Below are 21,440 nucleotides of genomic sequence, written 5' to 3' on the forward strand. Positions count from 1 at the left end.
TGCGACCAAACATTCAATCCAAACTTCCCTCACATCTTATGCGACGTAAACTAACAAACCTATTAATAACGCTCGCAACACTTAGGATTTATTATAATTTATTTTCAGTGAATTAATTCAGAGTGTAGATATTAGCGAATTCATTTTCACTAGAAAGGATATTTCAATTGCAAACATGAAACACCTATTGAACAAAAACAAACAGAACTATGCTTTAAATAACAAACCTTTGCTAATTCATGTGTCTTCAGTGTTCCTTCTAAGTATCCAACAGATGCCCAGTCAAGTTCAGTGACTAAGGTTAGCAATTCACGTCGAACTAACCGATAAGGATGACGTGATGCATGAATAACAATTGAACTCAGTGTTTTTAGGAAACGATACACCAAAAGTTCATCCGGTGATATGTGAGATTCTTTTGGATAAAATGAGGCTTTTCGGTCAGCACAAGACAATAAAGCATTAGAACATGCTCGTAAACCAGATAAAGCCCATCGTAAAGTTATCCCAGACACCTTCAATAAGTAATAAACACAAAAGTTTTTAAATATTATCACAACTTACAAGTAGCTCTTTTAGTTTTCATCAAACTGACTGGATTACAAGAATATTTAGGAAAATAAGAACGACTGGTAAGTTGTCATTTGCGAAGTGACGCATTCACAAAACGAATTTGTTACTAATCAACAAACTTAAGCAATGACAATTATTTGACCCAAGATATATGAAAGAGCAAGTTAAGAATATGAGGAATATGTTTATTTCTTCAACTATCACAGAAATTATATAAACAAAGGCCACAAAACAAAAAATTCATGCTCTTGCAAGGATTACTCAATGAATTTTCCTATCCAAATCATCTCAAGAACGCAACCAGAAAAAGAGATAAAAATGCTATGACATATGATTGATAACAGCCATGAAAAAAGTGTTACGAAAAACCTTAGACAACTATTTCCAGTTATTTCTTTGTCATAAAAATAATTAACTATAATTAAATGAAAAGTTAGATTATGATCAGACTTGAATAAGCTATTTCCCTAGTACGTGAACTAAACAAGCACCAACTGAGAGTCACATAAACCAACTATTAGTTATGGACGATTTTTCACTTAAAAAATTGAATACTGTCATTGTAACATATAATTAATTGATATGCTTGAACTAAATCGATTTCCGCGGTAACGAACGAAAGCCAATGACACAATGACACGATAAGCTATTCTAATCTGTTGTTCCAGGCCCCGCTAACTAGATGAAGAAGTCCAAGGCAAGTAGGGGAATATATGTATTCCGTAAGCAGCCGAGTACAAGCAATCAAATAAGGGAAAAAGTCAAGCGTATTTATACATCAACAAATTGTCCTTGAGCATCATTAATAAATAGCACACACAAAGAAACAATGGACCAATAGCGTTTAAGATAGTTTACAAGTGGGAAATATGACGTGAAGGTAAAAAGAGCGCGTTTGGCGCGAAAACAGCTAAATTCAAATTTCCAAAATAAAATTACAAAACTAAGCCATTTACCAAGTAAGTTCTGAGGATTTGACATCCCCAACACCTCCCCTTTTTAGTAACGGACATTCTTTGGGTCCACCTGCATTCTAACTGTCTGTCGCCGTTGGCGCAAAGACCATCTTCGGGACCGTAGATCGACCTTTAGTGTTTCTTCTTGTGTAGGGGCGACCGGCAGATTGAACGTATTCAACAATATGTCCAGCGGGATCTTTCCTTCGGTTGTTGAGCGCGCTGGGGCTGAACGCTTGCGTGGTTGATTTCGATGCCTCGTCCACCTATCTGCTCCTACCTCAACCTGGTACATGACTCTACCTACCCTTCTAACCACACGTGCTTCGATCCAAGGATCACGATTTGCTCTGTAGTCTCGAGCGAATACTGGGCATCCAACGTTGTACGTGGGTAGCTTCCGGGACGTGGTTTGCGCTAGTGGTGGTGTGGTTTTCGGTAGCATTAAGTTGTGGATAGTCCTCAACCTTCTCCCAATAAGGATCTCTGCGAGGGACTTCTGCTCCGGCAGCGTTTCGTTAGGCGTCGTTCTGTAGGCGAATAAAAAACTCTGCAGTGTTTCCGCTGGCGTCCCCTCCCCTTTTGACTTAATCAGAGCCCTCTTGAACGTATCCACGAACCTTTCCGCTTGCCCATTCGATTGTGGGTGATAAGGTGGGGCGCGACGATGCCTGATGGATAGGCGTTTGCAGAACTCTTGGAACTGCGCTGAGGTGAACTGCGACCCATTGTCGGATACAATCACTTCCGGTAATCCGTTCCGTGCGAACAACTCAGTCGAATGCTTCAGCGTCTGGGTGGTCGTTGGTGGCGTGACGGGTACAATCTCCGGCCGTTTTGAGAAGGCGTCGACCACGACAAGATAAGTGATTCCATTGACTGGACCGGTAAAGTCAACATGTATCCTAGACCAGGGATACTCAGGCTGTGGCCATGAAGCGGCGGCACCTTCGCATTGAACTTTGGTGCTTGCTGACACTGAACGCATTTGTTTACTAGATCCGTGATGTGCTGGTCCATGAGGGGCCAGTAAGCATAGCTTCTGGCAATAGATTTCATATGCTTTATCCCGGGATGACCAATGTGAAATTGTTTCATCACTTTTGCGCGAAGAGACTCTGGTACAACCACTCTTTCACCAAACATCACGCAGTCGTTCACAATGCATAGTGAATCTCGCCGCTGATACAGCTGTTTCATGTCTCCATCGAACTTAACAGACGGCCACCCATTGGTGATATAGCTCATAGCCCTCTTGATGACGGGGTCATTCCTTGAAGCGTTTTGTACGTCTGACGCGGACACCGGCAATGCCCGTATAGCGGTTGTCAGATAACATTTTGCGTGATCTTCCACTGACAGAGATGCGATTATCATATTTTCCTCAGTCGCCGAATGATCATTAATGAGACGTGATAGAGCATCTGCTTGACCAAATTGTTGGGTACGTCGATGTTGGATTTCGAAATCGTAACCCAAGAGTACCAAGGCCCAACGCTGAAGACGATTTGCCGAGTGGGCTGGTATGCCAGACTTCGACCCGAAAATTGCGAGAAGAGGCTTGTGATCCGTAAGGAGTGTGAACCTCCGACCGTACAAAAATTTGTGGAACCACCGCACAGCAAACACCAGGGCTAGAGCCTCCTTCTCTATCTGACTATACTTTTTTTCTGCCGGGGTCAGCGTTCGGGATGCGTGCATGACAGCCTTCTCTGATGCGTCTGGAAACTGATGAGAAATGACGGCTCCTAAGCCATACGCTGAGGCATCTGCAGCTACAATGATTGGCATGCATGGATCGTAGTGCGTTAATAACAATTTCGAGCTGATGATGGACTTCAGTTTACAAAATGCTGTATCACTCTTTAGTCCAGTTCCACGTACTGTTCTTGCTCAGTAGACCATTCAGTGGGGCACGAATGTCATGCATTGAAGGGACGAACGCGGCATAGTAAGAGACCAGTCCCATGAAGGAACGCAGTGCGGAGATATTCGTGGGCGTGGGCATCTGTCTTATCACTCGGACGTTTTCAGGATCCGGTCTGCGGCCGTCAGCATCAAAAATAAACCCCAAATACTTTACGGACCGTAATAAAAACTGGCATTTCTCAGGTCGTAACCGGAACCCGTTTTTACTGATGCGTTTCAGTACCAATGTCGTTCGTTCCTGTAGCTGTTCTAACGTTGCCGCAACAATTAGAATGTCGTCAAGGTGGGCCGCGACTCCCGGGATGCCAGATAAGATAGTATCCATTAATTGTTGGAAAATAGATGGTGCAGTCTTGACACCGAATGGTAAACGGTTGTACTGAAATAACCCACGGTGAGTGTTGATAGTAAGCAGCTCCCTCGATGCTTCGTCTACTTCAACTTGCAAATAAGCATCAGCAAGATCCAGTTTTGCGAAGAATTTTCCCCCATTCAGCATCGTAAACAAATCTGCAGGAACTGGTAAGGGATAGTGATGTTGTTCAAGGGCTGCATTTAGACCTGTAGAAAAATCAGCACATATTCTTATGGTGCCGTTTGCCTTCTTGATGACCACTATCGGTGCTGCCCAGGCGGAGTAAGAAACGGGAGTAATTACTCCTTGTTGTTGGAGGCGGTTTAATTCTTCATCTACTGTTGGTAACGTCGCATAAGGCACGGGTCTTTTGGGACGAAAGACAGGCTTAGCTCCAGGTTTCAAACGAAGCGTTGTTTTTATGGCAGAACACTGTCCCAAACCAGGTTGGAAAATCGATGAAAACTGCGCCATTAGCTTCCTGGTATACGATTCAGTGTCATGAGGTTGTGATACCATGTGGCATATGGTATTTAGTGGGACATCAGCCAATTTCAGTTGATCGAATCAGTCTAAACCAAGTAAATTTAGATCAGCTGGAGTTATATGATATACCCCGGTAAACGACGAATCCCGGAAGGTCACTCTACATTTCAATTGTCCTGATAAGTGTAGGAAATTACCACATGCGGTACGAGGCTTTTGAGTTGTTCGCTGCAGGCTTGGGCTACCCATTTTGATCCAATTTTTGTGTGAGAGGATGGTGACGTCTGATGCTGTATCTATTTGCAATCTAAAAAAATGTCCATTAATATTAATGTTAATGAATTTCCTCTCACCTGGTGATGAGCTTTGACAAGAAGATACTAAGCTCAAAGAAGAGGTACAGGGCTTCGGAACAGTCTTTTTGGTATTACTGGATCGATTTGGTGTGCTCTTAAGGCAAAACCCATCCTTGTGACCAACGACCTTGCACTTCCTGCATCGATGTTGCCTAAATGGGCAATTTCGTACGTAGTGCCATGCACCACAGTGCCAGCAAGGAGTGGAGGGATTTGTTCTGGTCTGTCGAATTGGGCTGAAATGAGTTGGACTGAATGTAGCGGGAAAGCACTTATTCTGTTTAGTTGTCTTTTGGACTACTCGTACTTCCGATCGACTAGATCCACCACTCTTAACCATCGTCGTGTCTCGTTGCAGATTTACTAGGCGTTGGTATGCATTAGCCATGTCATTTAGTGTGACTTTTGGATCTTGATCCAATCGACATAGTAGTCGCGTTCTTATGTCACTGAACTTCTGGGAGTGGAGGCTGCAAATGAGGATGAGGGCTTTGAACTGGTCTTCAGATAAAGACTTCAACCGGAACCGTTCGCATTCACGGTTAACGATGCCCACATGCGTAAGAAAGTCATCGTCTTCGTTCATAACTAGCTTCAAACATCGATAACGGGTGTTAAACAATGATGAATTGTCCCCAAAATGTTGGCTTAGTGTCTGGACTGTGTCTGCGAAAGAGCGATCACGTGGATTCAAAGGCAGGATCAAGTTGCAGTACCTGTCCAGCTCACTTGCACCCAACTTTTGAAGTAGCAGTCGCACCTTCCAAGCATCATCTTGATTAGCAAAATCAAATTTAAATAGGTCTTCATAACGCCGGAACCACATGTCAAAAGTAACGTTGGCATCAGAATCATAATGAAACTCAGCAATACTATTTGTGATGCCGTCTACTGATGGTGCTGTGGTTGCATTAGATGTGCTAGGCTGTGTGGGGGGCGAAACTTTCATATCTGTCAGCATTTGTATGAGTTTCAGCTGCTGTTCAAGTAATGATTCGAGTTTAGAAGGATCCATGTTTCCAAACCACCGTCGCCAATCGATATGCTTGAACTAAATCGATTTCCGCGGTAACGAACGAAAGCCAATGACACAATGACACGATAAGCTATTCTAATCTGTTGTTCCAGGCCCCGCTAACTAGATGAAGAAGTCCAAGGCAAGTAGGGGAATATATGTATTCCGTAAGCAGCCGAGTACAAGCAATCAAATAAGGGAAAAAGTCAAGCGTATTTATACAGCAACAAATTGTCCTTGAGCATCATTAATAAATAGCACACACAAAGAAACAATGGACCAATAGCGTTTAAGATAGTTTACAAGTGGGAAATATGACGTGAAGGTAAAAAGAGCGCGTTTGGCGCGAAAACAGCTAAATTCAAATTTCCAAAATAAAATTACAAAACTAAGCCATTTACCAAGTAAGTTCTGGGGATTTGACATCCCCAAAGTAGTACAAATATTGAAAATTCGAATCTCGAGAAGCGAGATTGTGGATGTGCACTGCTGAGGAGTGCCACAATAGGACGAAACGGCCGTCCAGTGCTTCCAGGTTTTCCTTGGTGGTCTAGCTTGAATTGACTTACGCTTTCAACTATAATAAAAGTTGAATTTTATTAAGGAAACTAATTGTATAAAAAGGTGAAGTGTTGGTATGATATTAAACAAATGAATGTTCAATGATTAAGTTTTTCTATCCATTAAGAAAACATTTTCACATTCTACATATACAACTGTACTAATACTTACAGATGAAATATGATAAATGTAAGTTATTAATTATTCTGAGTAAAAAGAAACAAATAAAATCCATCTTCTACATTAGAACAACACATTACTTGTCCACCTATATTTCATATCTTTATAAAGAATTATCAACAATTAGCCATAAGTTAATACTATGAACTTTAAATGGTTACAATTAACGATGAAAACACCAAGTTATGTTAAATACTTAGAGAAGTTATTTTATGATGTTTACCTTCAAAGAACAAGAATTCAATAATTGATATCATCAACTTTTTTCCTGTTAAAACGTTACTGTTAGTAAAAATAATAACTGAAAAGTAGAACAGCCAGACTTTATTTTACACCAATTGACTGTTTGAAATTTTCCTATCTAATTAAAAGCATATATGAATTATATTGAAATACATAGGTATAATAAAGCATAGTCAAAAGTGATTACTGATGAATTTGTTTGTAAAAAGAAATTGAAAGAGCAAGTTACTGAGAATTGGGAAACTGAGCGACGTGATTCACATAATCATTTCAACAGGATGCTAATGGATTTAAACAAGTGCAGAGAAAAGGCTACATGTAAAACCGAACAAAGATAGTGGATGAAATAAGGGAAAATGGTTTGGAAAAAATCTAGCTCACATTGATGACGGTAAATTCATGATAGTTTTGACTTTATTTAGTGGCAACTAATTTACTCGCGTCTCCATTTTCTTATCGAGTCAATTTCATTTCGAAAATTCATCTTACTACTAATTCTGCTTAGGTACCTTACTTGTATTTCTTCATATTCGATAATCTTTGTGAGTTAATCATACTACTTAACAATATTTAGTAATTAATTTCACTTTTCATTATTTTGGGCATATAGCATGTCTTGCAAGCCAATACAAATGAATCACACTTCTTTATTGTAGTGCGGCACATCTAAGTATTTACTTCGACTAATGATCTAATTATTATTGTAATTGTAACAGTTACTTCCAATTTTCTTGGATTCGCTGAATTTTTGTTTAGATGTATCAGTCCCCATACTTTTTGTTTTCAGTCTCCGTTTTGACTGTGGATAGTTGTCAACTTTAATTAGCTACTAGCGGTTATTTATACTTTATGCAATTATTTCAAGAAGCATTTTTCATACTTAAATAAACTGACACATTAAACAACACAGATACTTTACGAATTGAGGCTTTTAACTGTTATTCATATCATTTTGTAATAATAACACCGCTTTCTTGATAGAAACTTTGTCTTGGATTCCGATTTTTCGCGTGTAACTGTTGCGTAGTCAGAAGATTCGGTAGATTCAAAAATCATTATAATGTGCAAGTTAATTACATGATTGTTATTCTTTATCTGTTTTCTACAACATTCTCAATTTACTTCCGATCTAACATCTAAATACGAATAACAAATTTACATGTTCATTAATTTTTCCTACTATGTTTGATTATCCTTAGTGTTCACTGTGAAAACATCGCATATGTTGGGTTGTACAACTCAGAGATCTCTTCTCTATAATAGTTAATTGAAACATCTGTTCAAACAGATAATTCATTTTCTCTGTGAATCGAATATCACGATCACACTACTTAAGCATTGTAACAACAATAAATGGTTATCACTTTAGAGTGTACTCGAAAATGAGTTATCGTACCATATATTTTCCTGTTCCTACACTATAAAATAAACTTCTCGACATTTTGATTACTGAATAATTCAAATTCAGAAATTATTGAGAAATGGTGATTGATGCCTATGAATGTGAAGAATTTAATTCTTAAAATATGAAAGCATTTATGAACTTTGACACTGTATGTATTCTGGCTGGTATCAGCCAAAAATTAATTGTTACTGAGTGAGGAGTATAGTTCAACAAATAGGTATTAATGTCTGAGTAAAGAAAGCAATGGAAATACATCAAGATATATTACATGACTAGAAGATTATTAGAAAAAGTGATACAGAAAGAAAAGATTATTTAAAAGTTAACTCCATAAGTCAGCTTGTCAAAAAAAATCCAAAGCATAAGCGTAGATAAACACCCAGGACATTGAAGTATCTTTATATTCTTTGCTTTCTATTTTCTTTATTTTCTTTCACGTTTTAGCTGCTAATGTGAACTTTGTAACCTAATTGAAACCGCAAAATGTTACGTAACTGATTTCACCTTTTCATCACGTTTATATTTCAACCTTGATCGTAACAAAACGATGGATCTTAGGAGCAAGCCTGTTCTAAGGTCTCATTTAAAAATATGATAGATTCCTATTGATAGCAAGATCACATTAAAAAAATTAAATTTCTGAATATGATGCAAAGGTACGGCTGGATCTCACAACCAACATTAGCGGTATTTCACTAAACTCGGTTCTTTTCAGGAAGTTAAACGCATTATACAACTTCCAAAAGTACTGAAGCCCTAAAGAGTTACAATGATCATTATTTAATACCAAACAAAAAAGTCCTAGTCATTTTATTTGGACAACTCAAGTCGTTTTGTCTTTTTTTTGCAAATATTCAGTAGCATTTGCGGTTAAAACCCAAACAAATTGAAAAAAACTTAAATTCATATGGTATAAATAAGACCTACATTTGTATTTAAATATGAGTCCAGTTTGGTGAAAAGATGATCTAGGCTTGTATATATAGCGAATTTATGACCATAATCAGGATCTTGATCTGTTAGATCTTGCCAAACTAAATAAGAAGCTATCAAATTCCCAATGAGAATGCAAAGTTGACCTTGAGCTTGTGGGTCAGTGCTGTTACTGAGAAATTCCAGAATCACCTCAACTGTAAAAGCAAAGAATTAGGCACTAATGTGTTTGCAGATAAAAAGAATCAATAAGAATTATTATTAATTAAAAAGGGGAGAATTTATTTTGTAAGTGGTTCTCATTATCGATCAATAAGAACAAGAGAATCACTGATAACCAAAAATCGAATAGCTACCCCATCCTACTTCAAGTTTCAACACTGGAAATGTTCATATTCGAACAACATGGGATGTAAAGACTTCAGCTTTTACAGACAGCAAGCTTCCATTCGGATACCAGAGACAGAGTCAACGAATGATCTTTTCAAACGTGCCGATCAGGTTAATAAAGCCGACAATGCCTGGGACAAACTTCCCCTTTTTATTCTCACCAACGAGTAGACACTGATACGTAATGACAATGCTTTAACCTCAATACCCCCGAAACGTTGCAGTAAGAGAAGGCAGTTTTTGATAAGAGAAATTTTATTTCCAGGAGTCTAAATTGCGGTACAATAACTGTCTCTATAGTCACGAAAAATGACCTTGGAAACAATGAAAAATGGCAAACTGAATGTGAAAGTAACCAATTATATATTAGCAAAGATCAGTAGGGGTAATATATGTGAAAAACACTACTGAGAACTTGTTTATTCTGTAGTTCGCCAGCAAAACTAAAAAACTAGATAATTTGAGACCATCTCAGCAGTCAGCTAGCGTCATTTTCCGTGTGTCAATACAACTGAAACATTGTTTGTTTCCAATAGCATTATAGATAGTAAACAGAAAACCTAGTTGGTATAAATATTTATAAAATATAAAATTGATAAATAAGAAAGATTACCTGCCGTGGGCCACTGGATTTGTTTTACACTCAGCTGATCATTAGGACAACACTGATCACCATTTAGCTGAACAAAAAACATAAGTGGATTAAGCTGAGCTAATTGGGTTAAACAATTGATAACAAGCAACTGTAAACTAATTCGAGGTGAAGTTAAAGGCCTTGGCCACTGATGATGAATTTTAGAAGTTTCTTGTGCTTGCGGCATCATATCAAACGATAAGAGAAGAAAAGGTAATAACCAATCAGCTTGAACTAGATTGATTGGTTCACCTTGATTATTAAGGCAGTTAATAAGATCTACTAAGTTGAAAGGACGAAATTTCGAATAATGAATGGATGATGGTTGCTGATCGTGTATGTGGTCATCTGGATCTGTAAAATAGAAATGAATAAGCAAACTATTGAGCTAAATAATACAAGTCATTAATTTGTAGGATCAATATGCAACATTTTAAATTTAAACCACAAATTATTTTTGCACAAGACAATATCCAAATTTTTTTTTGGTAAATAAAAGAATACTAATAACACTAGATGTAAGTATTTATCAACTGAATTTTATAATCAATTTAGATCATAATACTTCATTTTAATTATAATCACTGGCAAATTTTAATAGATGACTTACTAATTGAGTCATGACTATCAGATTGAGCAGATTCTACATTTCTGGATGAATCACCTACAATATTATAGCCTAAATAGCTGAATATATCATCATTGTCATCATCCATTGATTTCTCTCCATCTCTAGCCAAATGAGCACGAACAGCGGATAACTGATTTTGAATCTCTTGTCCATTGATTGCTGAGTCATTCAAATCTATCTTTATAGAAGATAAACTAGAAGAGGATGCTGATCGGATTAAATATGTATCACGACTATCGACTGACTGAAAATCGGAGGTTGGACTCTTACCATCAATCGACTCTGAAGAAAGCGTCCTAAGGAAACGATTGCTTGCAGCAAAATCAGGTGTTTCCTTGGAGTTAGTAGCATTGGTACTGAGCTCACCTGTAATAATCAGATAGTAAAAATAAATGAAATTATATGATATTTATAAAGATCAAAGGTGTCAAACATAACTTCAATACTTTACTAATAAATAATAAACTATTTACCTGCCACTAATGTGTAGTGTTAATTGAATACATTACAAAGGAATAAAGTTTGACCAAGTAAAACTATTTGGTTGGTTGGTAAAACGCGAAATAAGAGACCTGAGGGTTTTGAATTCTGCCCCCGTGTGGTCATGTATATACACTGTTGAGTAATCTGAGACTAAGGAGAAACAGTCCATATAAAGTCAATGGCTAATGAAAACCAAGAATATCAATTATATTTGCAATGTGTTGACGTAAACTGTCAATTAATCGAAGAATAGTGCCAGAAATTAAAAGAAGTCTATTGATTAGCGTTAAACGGTGTAAATAATCATGAAAATTAGGATATTTAAGACAGCAATCACATACACATTCGTGTAATTACTTCATGATTTATATTTAGGCGAGCGTTGAACCTGAGAGATATCGACTACAGGTGAATCGTTTACAGATCTACAGTTAAAGGATACAAATTAACAAACAAAAAATTGTAATAAACGTAATAACAGTCAAAACCTATTAAATAAACAAGGAAATATTGAATGTAAAATTGAAAGCAAGTGGGGTAAAGCAAGATTGTGAGACTTTACATTTTATAAATAGAACTTTTGTATGGTTTGATGGACTGTTACATTACAAACAGCAGATATCTAGAGCTTTTTCACTATGCGAATTATTTGGAAAGAGTTTTATATCATTGTGTTTATGTGAATCGACCATGAACTGAGTGGAAAAAGCGAAAATGACAAAATTGAAAAGGGTTTGCCTGTTATCATAGAAAAAGAATAACAGAAATTATTTCAAAGTAACTTTCTCAACATAATACAACCAACTTAAATTGAGTGGTCAGAATGAGAATAATATGTATAAAAAAGGTTAAGAAAATATAACAATCATCTGTTTTCCATAAATACAATATCAAATGTGTATAATAGGAAACAATTAAATGCTCCACTGAACACTGAAAGAGATCTCTAGACAATCAAAAGTTTTCAGAATTACTGTACCTACTGTACTTACATGATCTCACCGCACTGGATAACCGCAACACCAACTTATTGACGATTTACAATACTGTCCTTTTTTACTCATAAAAATAGCTCTCAATTTGCTTCGGCACATCATCTGAGAATGTGTCTATATGACGTTAATCAGTATACCAAGTAGGAAACAATAACACCCAAATATTCGTAGACTGAACTGTTATTTTTATATTTCACTAATAAAGTATGAAGTACCGTTGTTCGGATCGTTGACTTTCTCGTTTCAGATGAGTTCACTGATCTCTTGTAACTTTGGAATTCGATTTAAAATGTTTCATACTATTTTCGAGTTGTTATGCGTCAGTCGTTTTCCCATGATAAAAAACCTGGCGGAAAAATGTTGGATTCAGACTAAGAAATTAAAAGCTCTTCTAAAAAGAGACATCAATAGAACAGCGGGAGCTGAGTTGTGGATGAATCAGAATTTATTTGATGTACATAATCTACTTCAGTTTTTATGCATAGATCATCTGTTGAATATATCAAATGGTTTAAGTAAACCACTTTTTTTAAGAGCAAACTTCAATTTCAAAACATCGTTTACAGACGTCAGGTCCCTTGACGAACCCATAAATCGTGAAAACATAAACTACAGTCACGATGAGATTTGATGGTTAGAGTTTATTTATATGTCATTTTACAAATTTTCAAAAACTATGTTTAATATTGCCTACCGGTAGTACAAGTAGAAAAATTAGATACATTGCAGTGAACAAAAGACGAGGAAAAAAATCATTTATCATTGGTAGACACTTACAAATCAATCGCTAATTTAAACAAACTTGGTGATAATTATTTATTGTTTTGGTTATCGATATAAATTAAGTGATTTGAGCGTTTAAAAATAAAACACCTAGTGATTTACGGTTAGCAATGATTGTAATGTATACAGACGAAAAGTTGTGCAACACTGAAACTTAATATGTAATTATTAGAAGTACCTCATAAAAATGTTGTAGTATTATGAAAGGAGAAAAAAAGATAAGAAGAGAATATAAGTTAGAGAAATATATATAATAAATCATTTAGCCCCTAAAGACATTAACTCTTAATGTTTCAAAAACTAATAAGCGCAATTTTTTCATACAAAAATAAACTATTGACAGTAATGTACTCGGTCAACACTCTAGAAAGACAGAGAGTGTTATGTCCCGGTAAGAATAATGAATGGTAACTTCTGGATCCATTTATGAACCAATACTATAAATATATTTTTATAGTATAGTTGTTAAATAACTAAACTATTCATATTCATGTCTCTTTTATTATAAGCTTTATTTTGACCTATGAAGTACTGTTATACGATTTACCATTCTTGAGTTATGTCCGGTCTATCAATTACTATCTCCCTTATTCCCATCCACATTTGGCAAAATCTTGTACAAATGTTTTTTTCCTATTTTATGGTACGGTGTGGTCTACCTGTTTGGTATATAAACCCAGTATGTTTGAAATAAAACTCCGCCTGTAGCCCCTCAGGAAGCTACTGCCAGTCCCAAGCCCGGATAAGGGAGAAGGGTTGTGCATGGGCTTAGCGACCCCATCCCGTAGAAAACTAACTCGTTAAAAAAACGCTAACGAGGAAAAATTATTCAAACCATTTTAACTCTGCCCTAGGAGTTGAAGGAAGAATTATGACGCCTCATGATAAAAGCCGCAATTGTTGAAGTAGATTCTACACTAATTATCTGTAAACACAAAATAGCAGTTCCTGCAAATTACTTATTCCACATTAGTATTTGAGAAGGCAGGAGAAGTAAAAGATATAAAAACTAGTAGCCAAGCGACTAATTGCTGCTTCCAGATATATATATATATATATATATATATATGATGATGATGATGATGATGATGATGATGATGAAAGTAAATAGATATCGCCTGAACAACTGGAATATTGACCAGATACACTAAACAAAGCAAGTCAAACACAGTCGAAAAAGCATAAAGTCGAAAAAGCATAAGTTGAAAGTGAACTTTGCAAGGATAATTTGGAAGTTACGTGAAAATGGATGAAAGCGACTACATTTGTTAAATCAACTGAAATAATAATACTTGTAAACGCAAATATATACAATCCAAAAGACAAATTTGGTCCATATTACTCTGTGGTAACACTTTGAAACTTTATAATATGTTCTTAAAGTTCGGGCAAACTATTTTTAGTTTTTGACAACTTATTAAGGTTTTTAATCGTAATCACACTTAGAGAAAGAGAAAGAGGATCATTCTTTTTGCGTAACTAGTGCATTTTGAATCAAAGATTTTGAAAACGGTCTTTTTTCTCAAATCTAAGCTCAGTTTGCTGGAGAAAAGTTAATTATAACATTCGCATATATTAACTGAACCTTTAAGTGTCCCATATACATGTATATTAGATGAATTTGTTTTAATAACATGACTCAAGTCATCCTACTTTCTAGCATAAGCTTAGCATTCAACTTTGAGATTCTACTCCGACGTCAATGTTTTAAATGCTAATTGGTCAAGTCAATAAGATAATATCCGTTTCCGCAAAACATATATCAACATACCGAAGTATGCATACACGTTAATCTATCCGGTTGGAACGCTGTTCCACATTCAATCAAATCAATAAATCAATTAGTGTCTTAATAAGGAAACTCACGAATATTTAGAGTAATTATTTCTATTGCTAAATTAAAAGCTATAAGTAGTAAAACTTACTTTCATACAGTTTGCACTGCTGAGATGATGATTCAATAACTGTTTTATCATTCAAAATATCATTATTAGCAGTATTATAATTTAAATGCTGATTGGAAGATAATGATACTGGTGACGAACATGACGTAATACTTGTAAGCCAACTTATTGGAAATAAAAAGAGTGGACGTCTAACTATTAACAGTTGAACAAATGCCTCTAATGATGCAGTTTGTACCATTAAAGAATTTGAGGTAGACAAATCGCAAGCATAATGTAAACACATGAAGAATGCTTTTGACCACATCCTATTATCGAAATCTGTATAATCAGTTTTGGATAATTTTTTTGGAGAATCAACCTTATCTTCTGACGAGAAAGGACTTGAATCATCTGTAAGAAAGATGAAAAAATAGTCTGGATAGATTGAAGACATTCTCTGTATATTGCGTAAATAATAAGGTCTTGTGTTAAAATAGACGGTGGAATTTTTAAAAGCCTTCAAATGTATGATCAATATATTAAGAAGGGAACTACTATGATCTCTGGGCCGGGATAACCGATTCACTTTGACCAGACATCCAGTAACTGACTGGCAGCCTGTTTGAATATCTGGGCTACCTGTTCCTGCCATCTAAATATTACAACAAGTTGTCTCTTTTTTTATTTGTTTTAACACCTCATTATGTCTATTAATCGCACAGCGTACACATGCGCGTTTATGAAAAGCTTACATCATTTCACTGCAAAAATTACAAAAATGTTCAATAAGAGACATCGTGGTGGTTGGCAATATGCATTAAAGAGAATGAACATTAATCAAATTTCGATTCCCGAGCTGCTAAATTCTAACTGCCAATCACTAATTAACAAGATGGACTATCTCCAATCCTTACTAAGTCAAAACATGTATCGTAATTGTGGTGTCATCACAATTCAAGAATCTTGGTTAACTGATTTACAGGACGATTGCTTAGTATCACTACGTGATTTCAGTATCTATCGTCAGGATCGATTAAGTAGTAAAAAGAGGTGTGTCGGCAGTGTTGCTACGTTCGGAAACGTTAACTGGTGTCGATCTATTTATGCTTGCTTCAAGTTTTCAAATGACTTTATCGACTGTCTAACTTTAAGTATGAGTTAGCCCGATTCCCACCTAGCCGCTGACGTTAGTTCATGGGACTAACGTCCGCTATCTCCGGGATACCTCAAGCAGGTGTGAGCCGGACTTCGCCTCAGAAAATTGACATTCCGAAATCAATACAACTATCTCCGAATGTATATTGTTTGATGCTGTAAAATGCCTTAAAGAATCGTAAAATAACTAATTTCTAATATTAACAAACATTTTATACATTGTAAACAACTCCATAAAAGTTAGTGTACTAGATTATAAGTTACATCTGATGCGTAGCAACTACTACTTGGCTGTCTGCACCCTGATAAGTTGAAAGACATGATCTAATAACCAAAGTGCTAAACGTTATGTAAACTGTTATATCTAGAGCCTTGATTCTTAATATGCCGCGAACTACTTGACTACTTGAACGATAGAACCCGCAAACGTCGCAAAAGAGAGAAGACAAAGACTGGTAAGCAGGAAGTTTATTGCCCCAAACAGTGTCAAAATATAGCACAGAAATCTCGTGTATTTATAGTTTTTGGCTGAAAGTAAATTATCATTTAGGTCAACCAATAAGCACATAGGTATCAAACTAATCCATCCAATGGAGAAGCTCCACGTTGGCATTTCTAGAACATTCCCCTAGCCGTGATTGGATGGAATGTCTGCGGCTCTTCCTGGGCTTCTTAGGGCTTCCGAGAGTCTACCGACGGGCCGTCCTTACATAAACAAAACTAGTCAGCCGATACACGATCACAATCGAATAAATGTATTTATGCTAACCAAAAACTAAACCACTACTGACTATGGATATTTCCTTAACTTCATGGACCTTTGTTAATCGTTGGCATTCGCTATCAATAAATCTGTCGTTCATTAATAGGTAGTGAAACTATCATTATCATACCCACAGACTATTAGAACATAATACATAAACAGTGTAAAGTAGATTAAGATAATGTTGCCGAGAAGTCTACTTCGTTCATTGTGACCTAAGCTACTGTTTTTATAGCATCAAAAAATAAAAAATAAAAACCTACATGGCATTATAATTTTAATTTCAAGGTAGTTACAGTGTCATAGTGTAGAACAGCCCAGCGACACAAACAAAACCAAATTCAAGAATTCATACTAACCTGGATTAAGCATTTCATGACTTTCTAGATCAATTAATCTAGAATGCAGAGTATTGTGAGAATCTAAATGTACTGATGAAGTTGGAGGTATATTTAAATTTAGAAAAGATATATTTTTCATAAAGTTATTTGAGAATTGATCCCATCCAATAGATAAATAACGAATTGTGTTAAATAAACCTGTCCAATAAGCAGTAGAATTAAAAGGTGTTGATGATTTATCACATTCAACTTTTGTTGGTTCTGACTGGGAATCCCTAGTGAGTGAGTCCATTTCAGCTAGAATATAAAAACACATAAATTCATTTGGAAAAATGTTTATTAATTTGTATAAAATTCCGAATGTGTTCATATGTAAACACTTCTGTTCAATTATGTATATATATATATATATATATATATATATATATATACCATACCGTCTAAAAAGAGTAAGAAATATTGATTTCTATCCCAAAAGAATTACTGTCATTAAAAAATTATCACATGTAGTAAGTGATGGGGAATTGTTCAGAAATAATTTATGAATAACAAAAGTAAATTTTTAAATTCATTTAGCATTGTTTGTTTGAATCTTCCCATCGATGTGTTAGGACTGCAACTGGTCAGTCTCTAATTGCCATATGTGCATATTGTGCGTATTGCCTCGATATAGCCTTAATTCACAAGCATGGTAAGCAGAGATGGATAGTGGCTAGCAGTGGAATCCAGGACGCGCGTTTCGTCCTATTTGGGACTCGTCAGCTGGATGTACCTGCATCTCAGAGTTGGTGTTCACTCTGGGACTCGAACCCAGTACCCTCGCTTCAAACGCCATCGCGTTATCCACTCGGCCATTGAGTCCTGATAGCCACAAGTAGCCATGAGTAGATTTTTGTTCATCGAAATGAATGTAGCCTTAATGTCTAGAAACAATAACTGTTGACTTGGAATACATGTAATTATTTTCGGCAAACTGTCATAGTGATGAGACATAACTTGTAAATCTATAAAGTGAATGAAATCTCTGTTAATTTTGGCGATTCACTTCCTTATATGTTCTGTATAAATTTCTGTAGTATGACATAAGCCAATACCTTAAACGCAACTGTCTGCAGATGTACACCGACGAAAATAAAAATAGATAGGGTACGAAAACCTTGATATTTATTTTGTCATGTCGTGTTAGGATTTCATGTCAACTCTCAAAGGGATTGTTAAATTTTGTTTGATCCAGATAAATTGTGGTATTTCATGGTATTCTTTTCCTAACTGTATGTATTTGAGAAAGTGTTCACTCATTATGAAGCACAAAACGTTATAGTTCAGTGAACTACCAAAGTTTTAATTGTAATTTATCTTTCTCCTAGTTGAAGTCAGTAACCAGTTGCAGGTAACAGATCTATCTTCGTTGCATATTTTAACAACTATTTCTCAGTTCATACGCTTTTTTTGTGAAGTTTTCTGGGGTGCACTAAATAGCATCGTTGTATTGACAGATGAAGAAAAAGAAAATGAAGATAACATAAAGATTTTGTTTTCCAAGGATATCCTTCGAGGTTAGCCGATTGAATTTTAAGACAAATAAGCAACAAGCTTTAGATACAAATCAGTTGCAACATTAACCGTAACTACTTTACTTATATCTAATGATACAAACACAAAATGTTTTGTTAGGATCGGTATTTCGGTACTATGTACTTGTTTATTGATTCTTGTATTAACATTTCATACATGTTATTGTCCTAATTTTTTTCATTTTACTGATTATATGATCTTGTGACAAGGCCTATATGTTGGTTTACTGTTTTTTCTGGTTAATATCAAAAAAAGATTAAATGTTTCTTCCAGAGTTAACGTTTTGGAATATTTTGCTTCAGCTAAAAATTTCAAAGACTTATCATTTCTATACATTTAGTTAGGCTTCCATTTTCCAGAAGCAAATGAGGTTTATAGAAAGTATTTATTACTGATTAGAAACATTTAGTTGCTGTAAACTCTGACATAAATATTTAACAATTGAAAGTTTTACAATTTACACGGTTGTTGAAAACTAAACACTATGTTTTAAATGAATGAATGAGGTAAAGGAATGTAAAGTATGGAACGATATTATGCTTAAAGGTTGGAGAATAAATGAAACTATCACTTCAATCGATTTAAGGCTGTCATATAAGGTCTTGGATTGTAGGCTACGATTAACATGTAGACAAGCCCTAAGAAGTTAGCCTCTTGAGATAAGGCTTCTTTTAGCCATGCCTAGACTTTTGAAGTTAAGAGACTACATGGGGTTCTTTGAATATTTATCGATGAGAATATATAATGAGTGATTCTACAGCAAATAATAATTAGCTGATGTTAAATTCACGTTCAAGGTGATGAACTCAACAACAACAACAACAGTCGATCCATAATCCATTCAGGCACAAAAATGACCAGTCCAGTATGACTGGACAGATTGAAATAGTATCCAACAATAAGAAAACCAATACAATACAAGGGAATGAAAACTAGCCACTCACAAGTAATATAGTGGAAGTATAGTATACTCACAATCACATAGAATTGAGACAAGGCCTAATGTATTTTGCGCGAAACTTAAATCGCAGTCATAGATAACGCGTATGATATTATCAACAAAATGAAAACTGGCAACATTTCGTTATTAAAATGCTTGAAACCAATAAAAATATATATTATCCAATCAAAAAGTGAATTTAAGATGGTGCTTGAGCTAAATTACAAAACATACGTGCTCCTAAAGTAGACTGTGTGTTATTGTAGTTGATGGGATTCAACGTGTAGTCAAGAGTGCTTGGTGAAGCCAGATAGTTTTTCCCCACACTAACTCTTACTCAAAATCCCAACCCTAAGTTCCTTAAATTTATGAACAGAAGGGTTGGGAAACATTGGACTATAGCTAATGTCAGTTCATGATGAAAACACTAAACCTAATTTGTAAATATAACTCAAAACTCCAGCTTAACACTTATTAACTAACCCTAACCCTTTTAAATTATTACCGATGTTATGTGTTAATGACAACAGTATGGGGTAATAACCCTAATCCGGAATACGGTCCCGACTCCTAACACGTAAACTTGACCTTCTTCCTTTACTGTAAAGAATAATTCGACATGTAAGGGTAGATTATTCCGATCAAAGCTATTATCCCACTATTATTTTATTATTTCTTGCAGTTAATTATTTTATAATTAGGCAGAGTTTCCTCATTGGCCGATAAATCGCTCAAGATCGTCAGTGTAGCATACTTTTACTACTAATTATGATACATAAATCTTATAGATACCTGAAGACCCATGACCTCATCAATAAATTGACGATATTTACGTACCCCTCTAAGCTTAACCACAATACTATCTACTTGGTAATGTTACATTGTAAAAGGATACAAAATTGATGAATATCATGATAAAAAACAAATGATAACTACCACTGTTACCACCATTAGACTTACTTAATATTAGGTGAAGTAGGTAACGTAATAGAGTAAGTGGTACGCGAGATGACTGACATGTGATTACGAGTGATTGGGCTACTGAACGGCGCACTACTGCCTTGCTCGATGACAACCGTGTAATTTGTGCACGTAAAAACTATTGCGTAGAATATGGGAGGAGAGAGAGAGCGACAAGGGGTAGTTAAAATTAAATAATTCATAAACCGTGATAACAAACTAAAGAGCTCACAAAATAAATGGAAGTGGCCAACTTTATTCGTTACAGTAGTGGTTAAATTTGGTGCCAAAGAAAACCGTAAACTTCATAGAAATTTTGCTATATAGTCAAAATCAATGTCAGATTACTTGCCCGAACTATCCAAGAGCTAACTGAATGATATCCATGTAGGTATGACGCACACTTACTGTCATTCCTCGTCAATATAATCCTAATATTCTGCACTGTTGTGGATTGAGGGAACGTTCCGTTTTTCTGAATTACAAGCCATTGTAAGGTTCTCATACGAAAAGGAATATATACGAACTGCACAGATAGAACAGCTAATACATAACACATTGATGACAACCCCCTCCCACAAGATCGGAAGAGAGGAATAGTAGACAGGTATTGGTGAAGACCGCAGAACGAGTAAACTACATTCAAGTTAGTATAATTATATATCAACTATATGATTATTATTAATTACAAAACTTATCGAAGTAAGCAATAGTCACTTGAGCACAAAATCACAGTATATTAATGAGTACAATGAAAAATGCATCAGAGTCGAATAACCAACTTCATATTGAGTATGTTAATACGAACAGAAATTCATTGAAAGCCAATGAACGAAAATCAGCCTGAATCAATTAACACTGGAAACTAATGAACGAAATTCATCGTAAATCAACAAATAAATCTTAAAATTG

General features: G+C 35.6%; 1 protein-coding gene and 1 non-coding gene across 2 annotated transcripts in view; both read right to left on the reverse strand.

Moving 5' to 3' along the window:
- Smp_165420 (putative zinc finger protein) overlaps nucleotides 1-21,440 on the reverse strand; it is a gene marked incomplete at both ends in the record, with an annotated part of 156,356 nt that overhangs the window by 73,709 nt on the left and 61,207 nt on the right. The window contains 6 exon segments of the mRNA XM_018793290.1: nucleotides 228-515; nucleotides 8,987-9,189; nucleotides 9,996-10,370; nucleotides 10,627-11,013; nucleotides 17,072-17,350; nucleotides 20,529-20,667. Of these exon segments, the coding sequence (XP_018647817.1) occupies nucleotides 228-515; nucleotides 8,987-9,189; nucleotides 9,996-10,370; nucleotides 10,627-11,013; nucleotides 17,072-17,350; nucleotides 20,529-20,667 (1,671 nt within the window).
- On the reverse strand, nucleotides 17,846-17,911 carry Smp_tRNA_01902_Gln_TTG.1.1. The gene has a single exon. It is a non-coding gene (tRNA).

This window comes from Schistosoma mansoni, chromosome 1 (assembly GCF_000237925.1).
Source record: "Schistosoma mansoni strain Puerto Rico chromosome 1, complete genome".
NCBI lineage: Eukaryota > Metazoa > Platyhelminthes > Trematoda > Strigeidida > Schistosomatidae > Schistosoma > Schistosoma mansoni.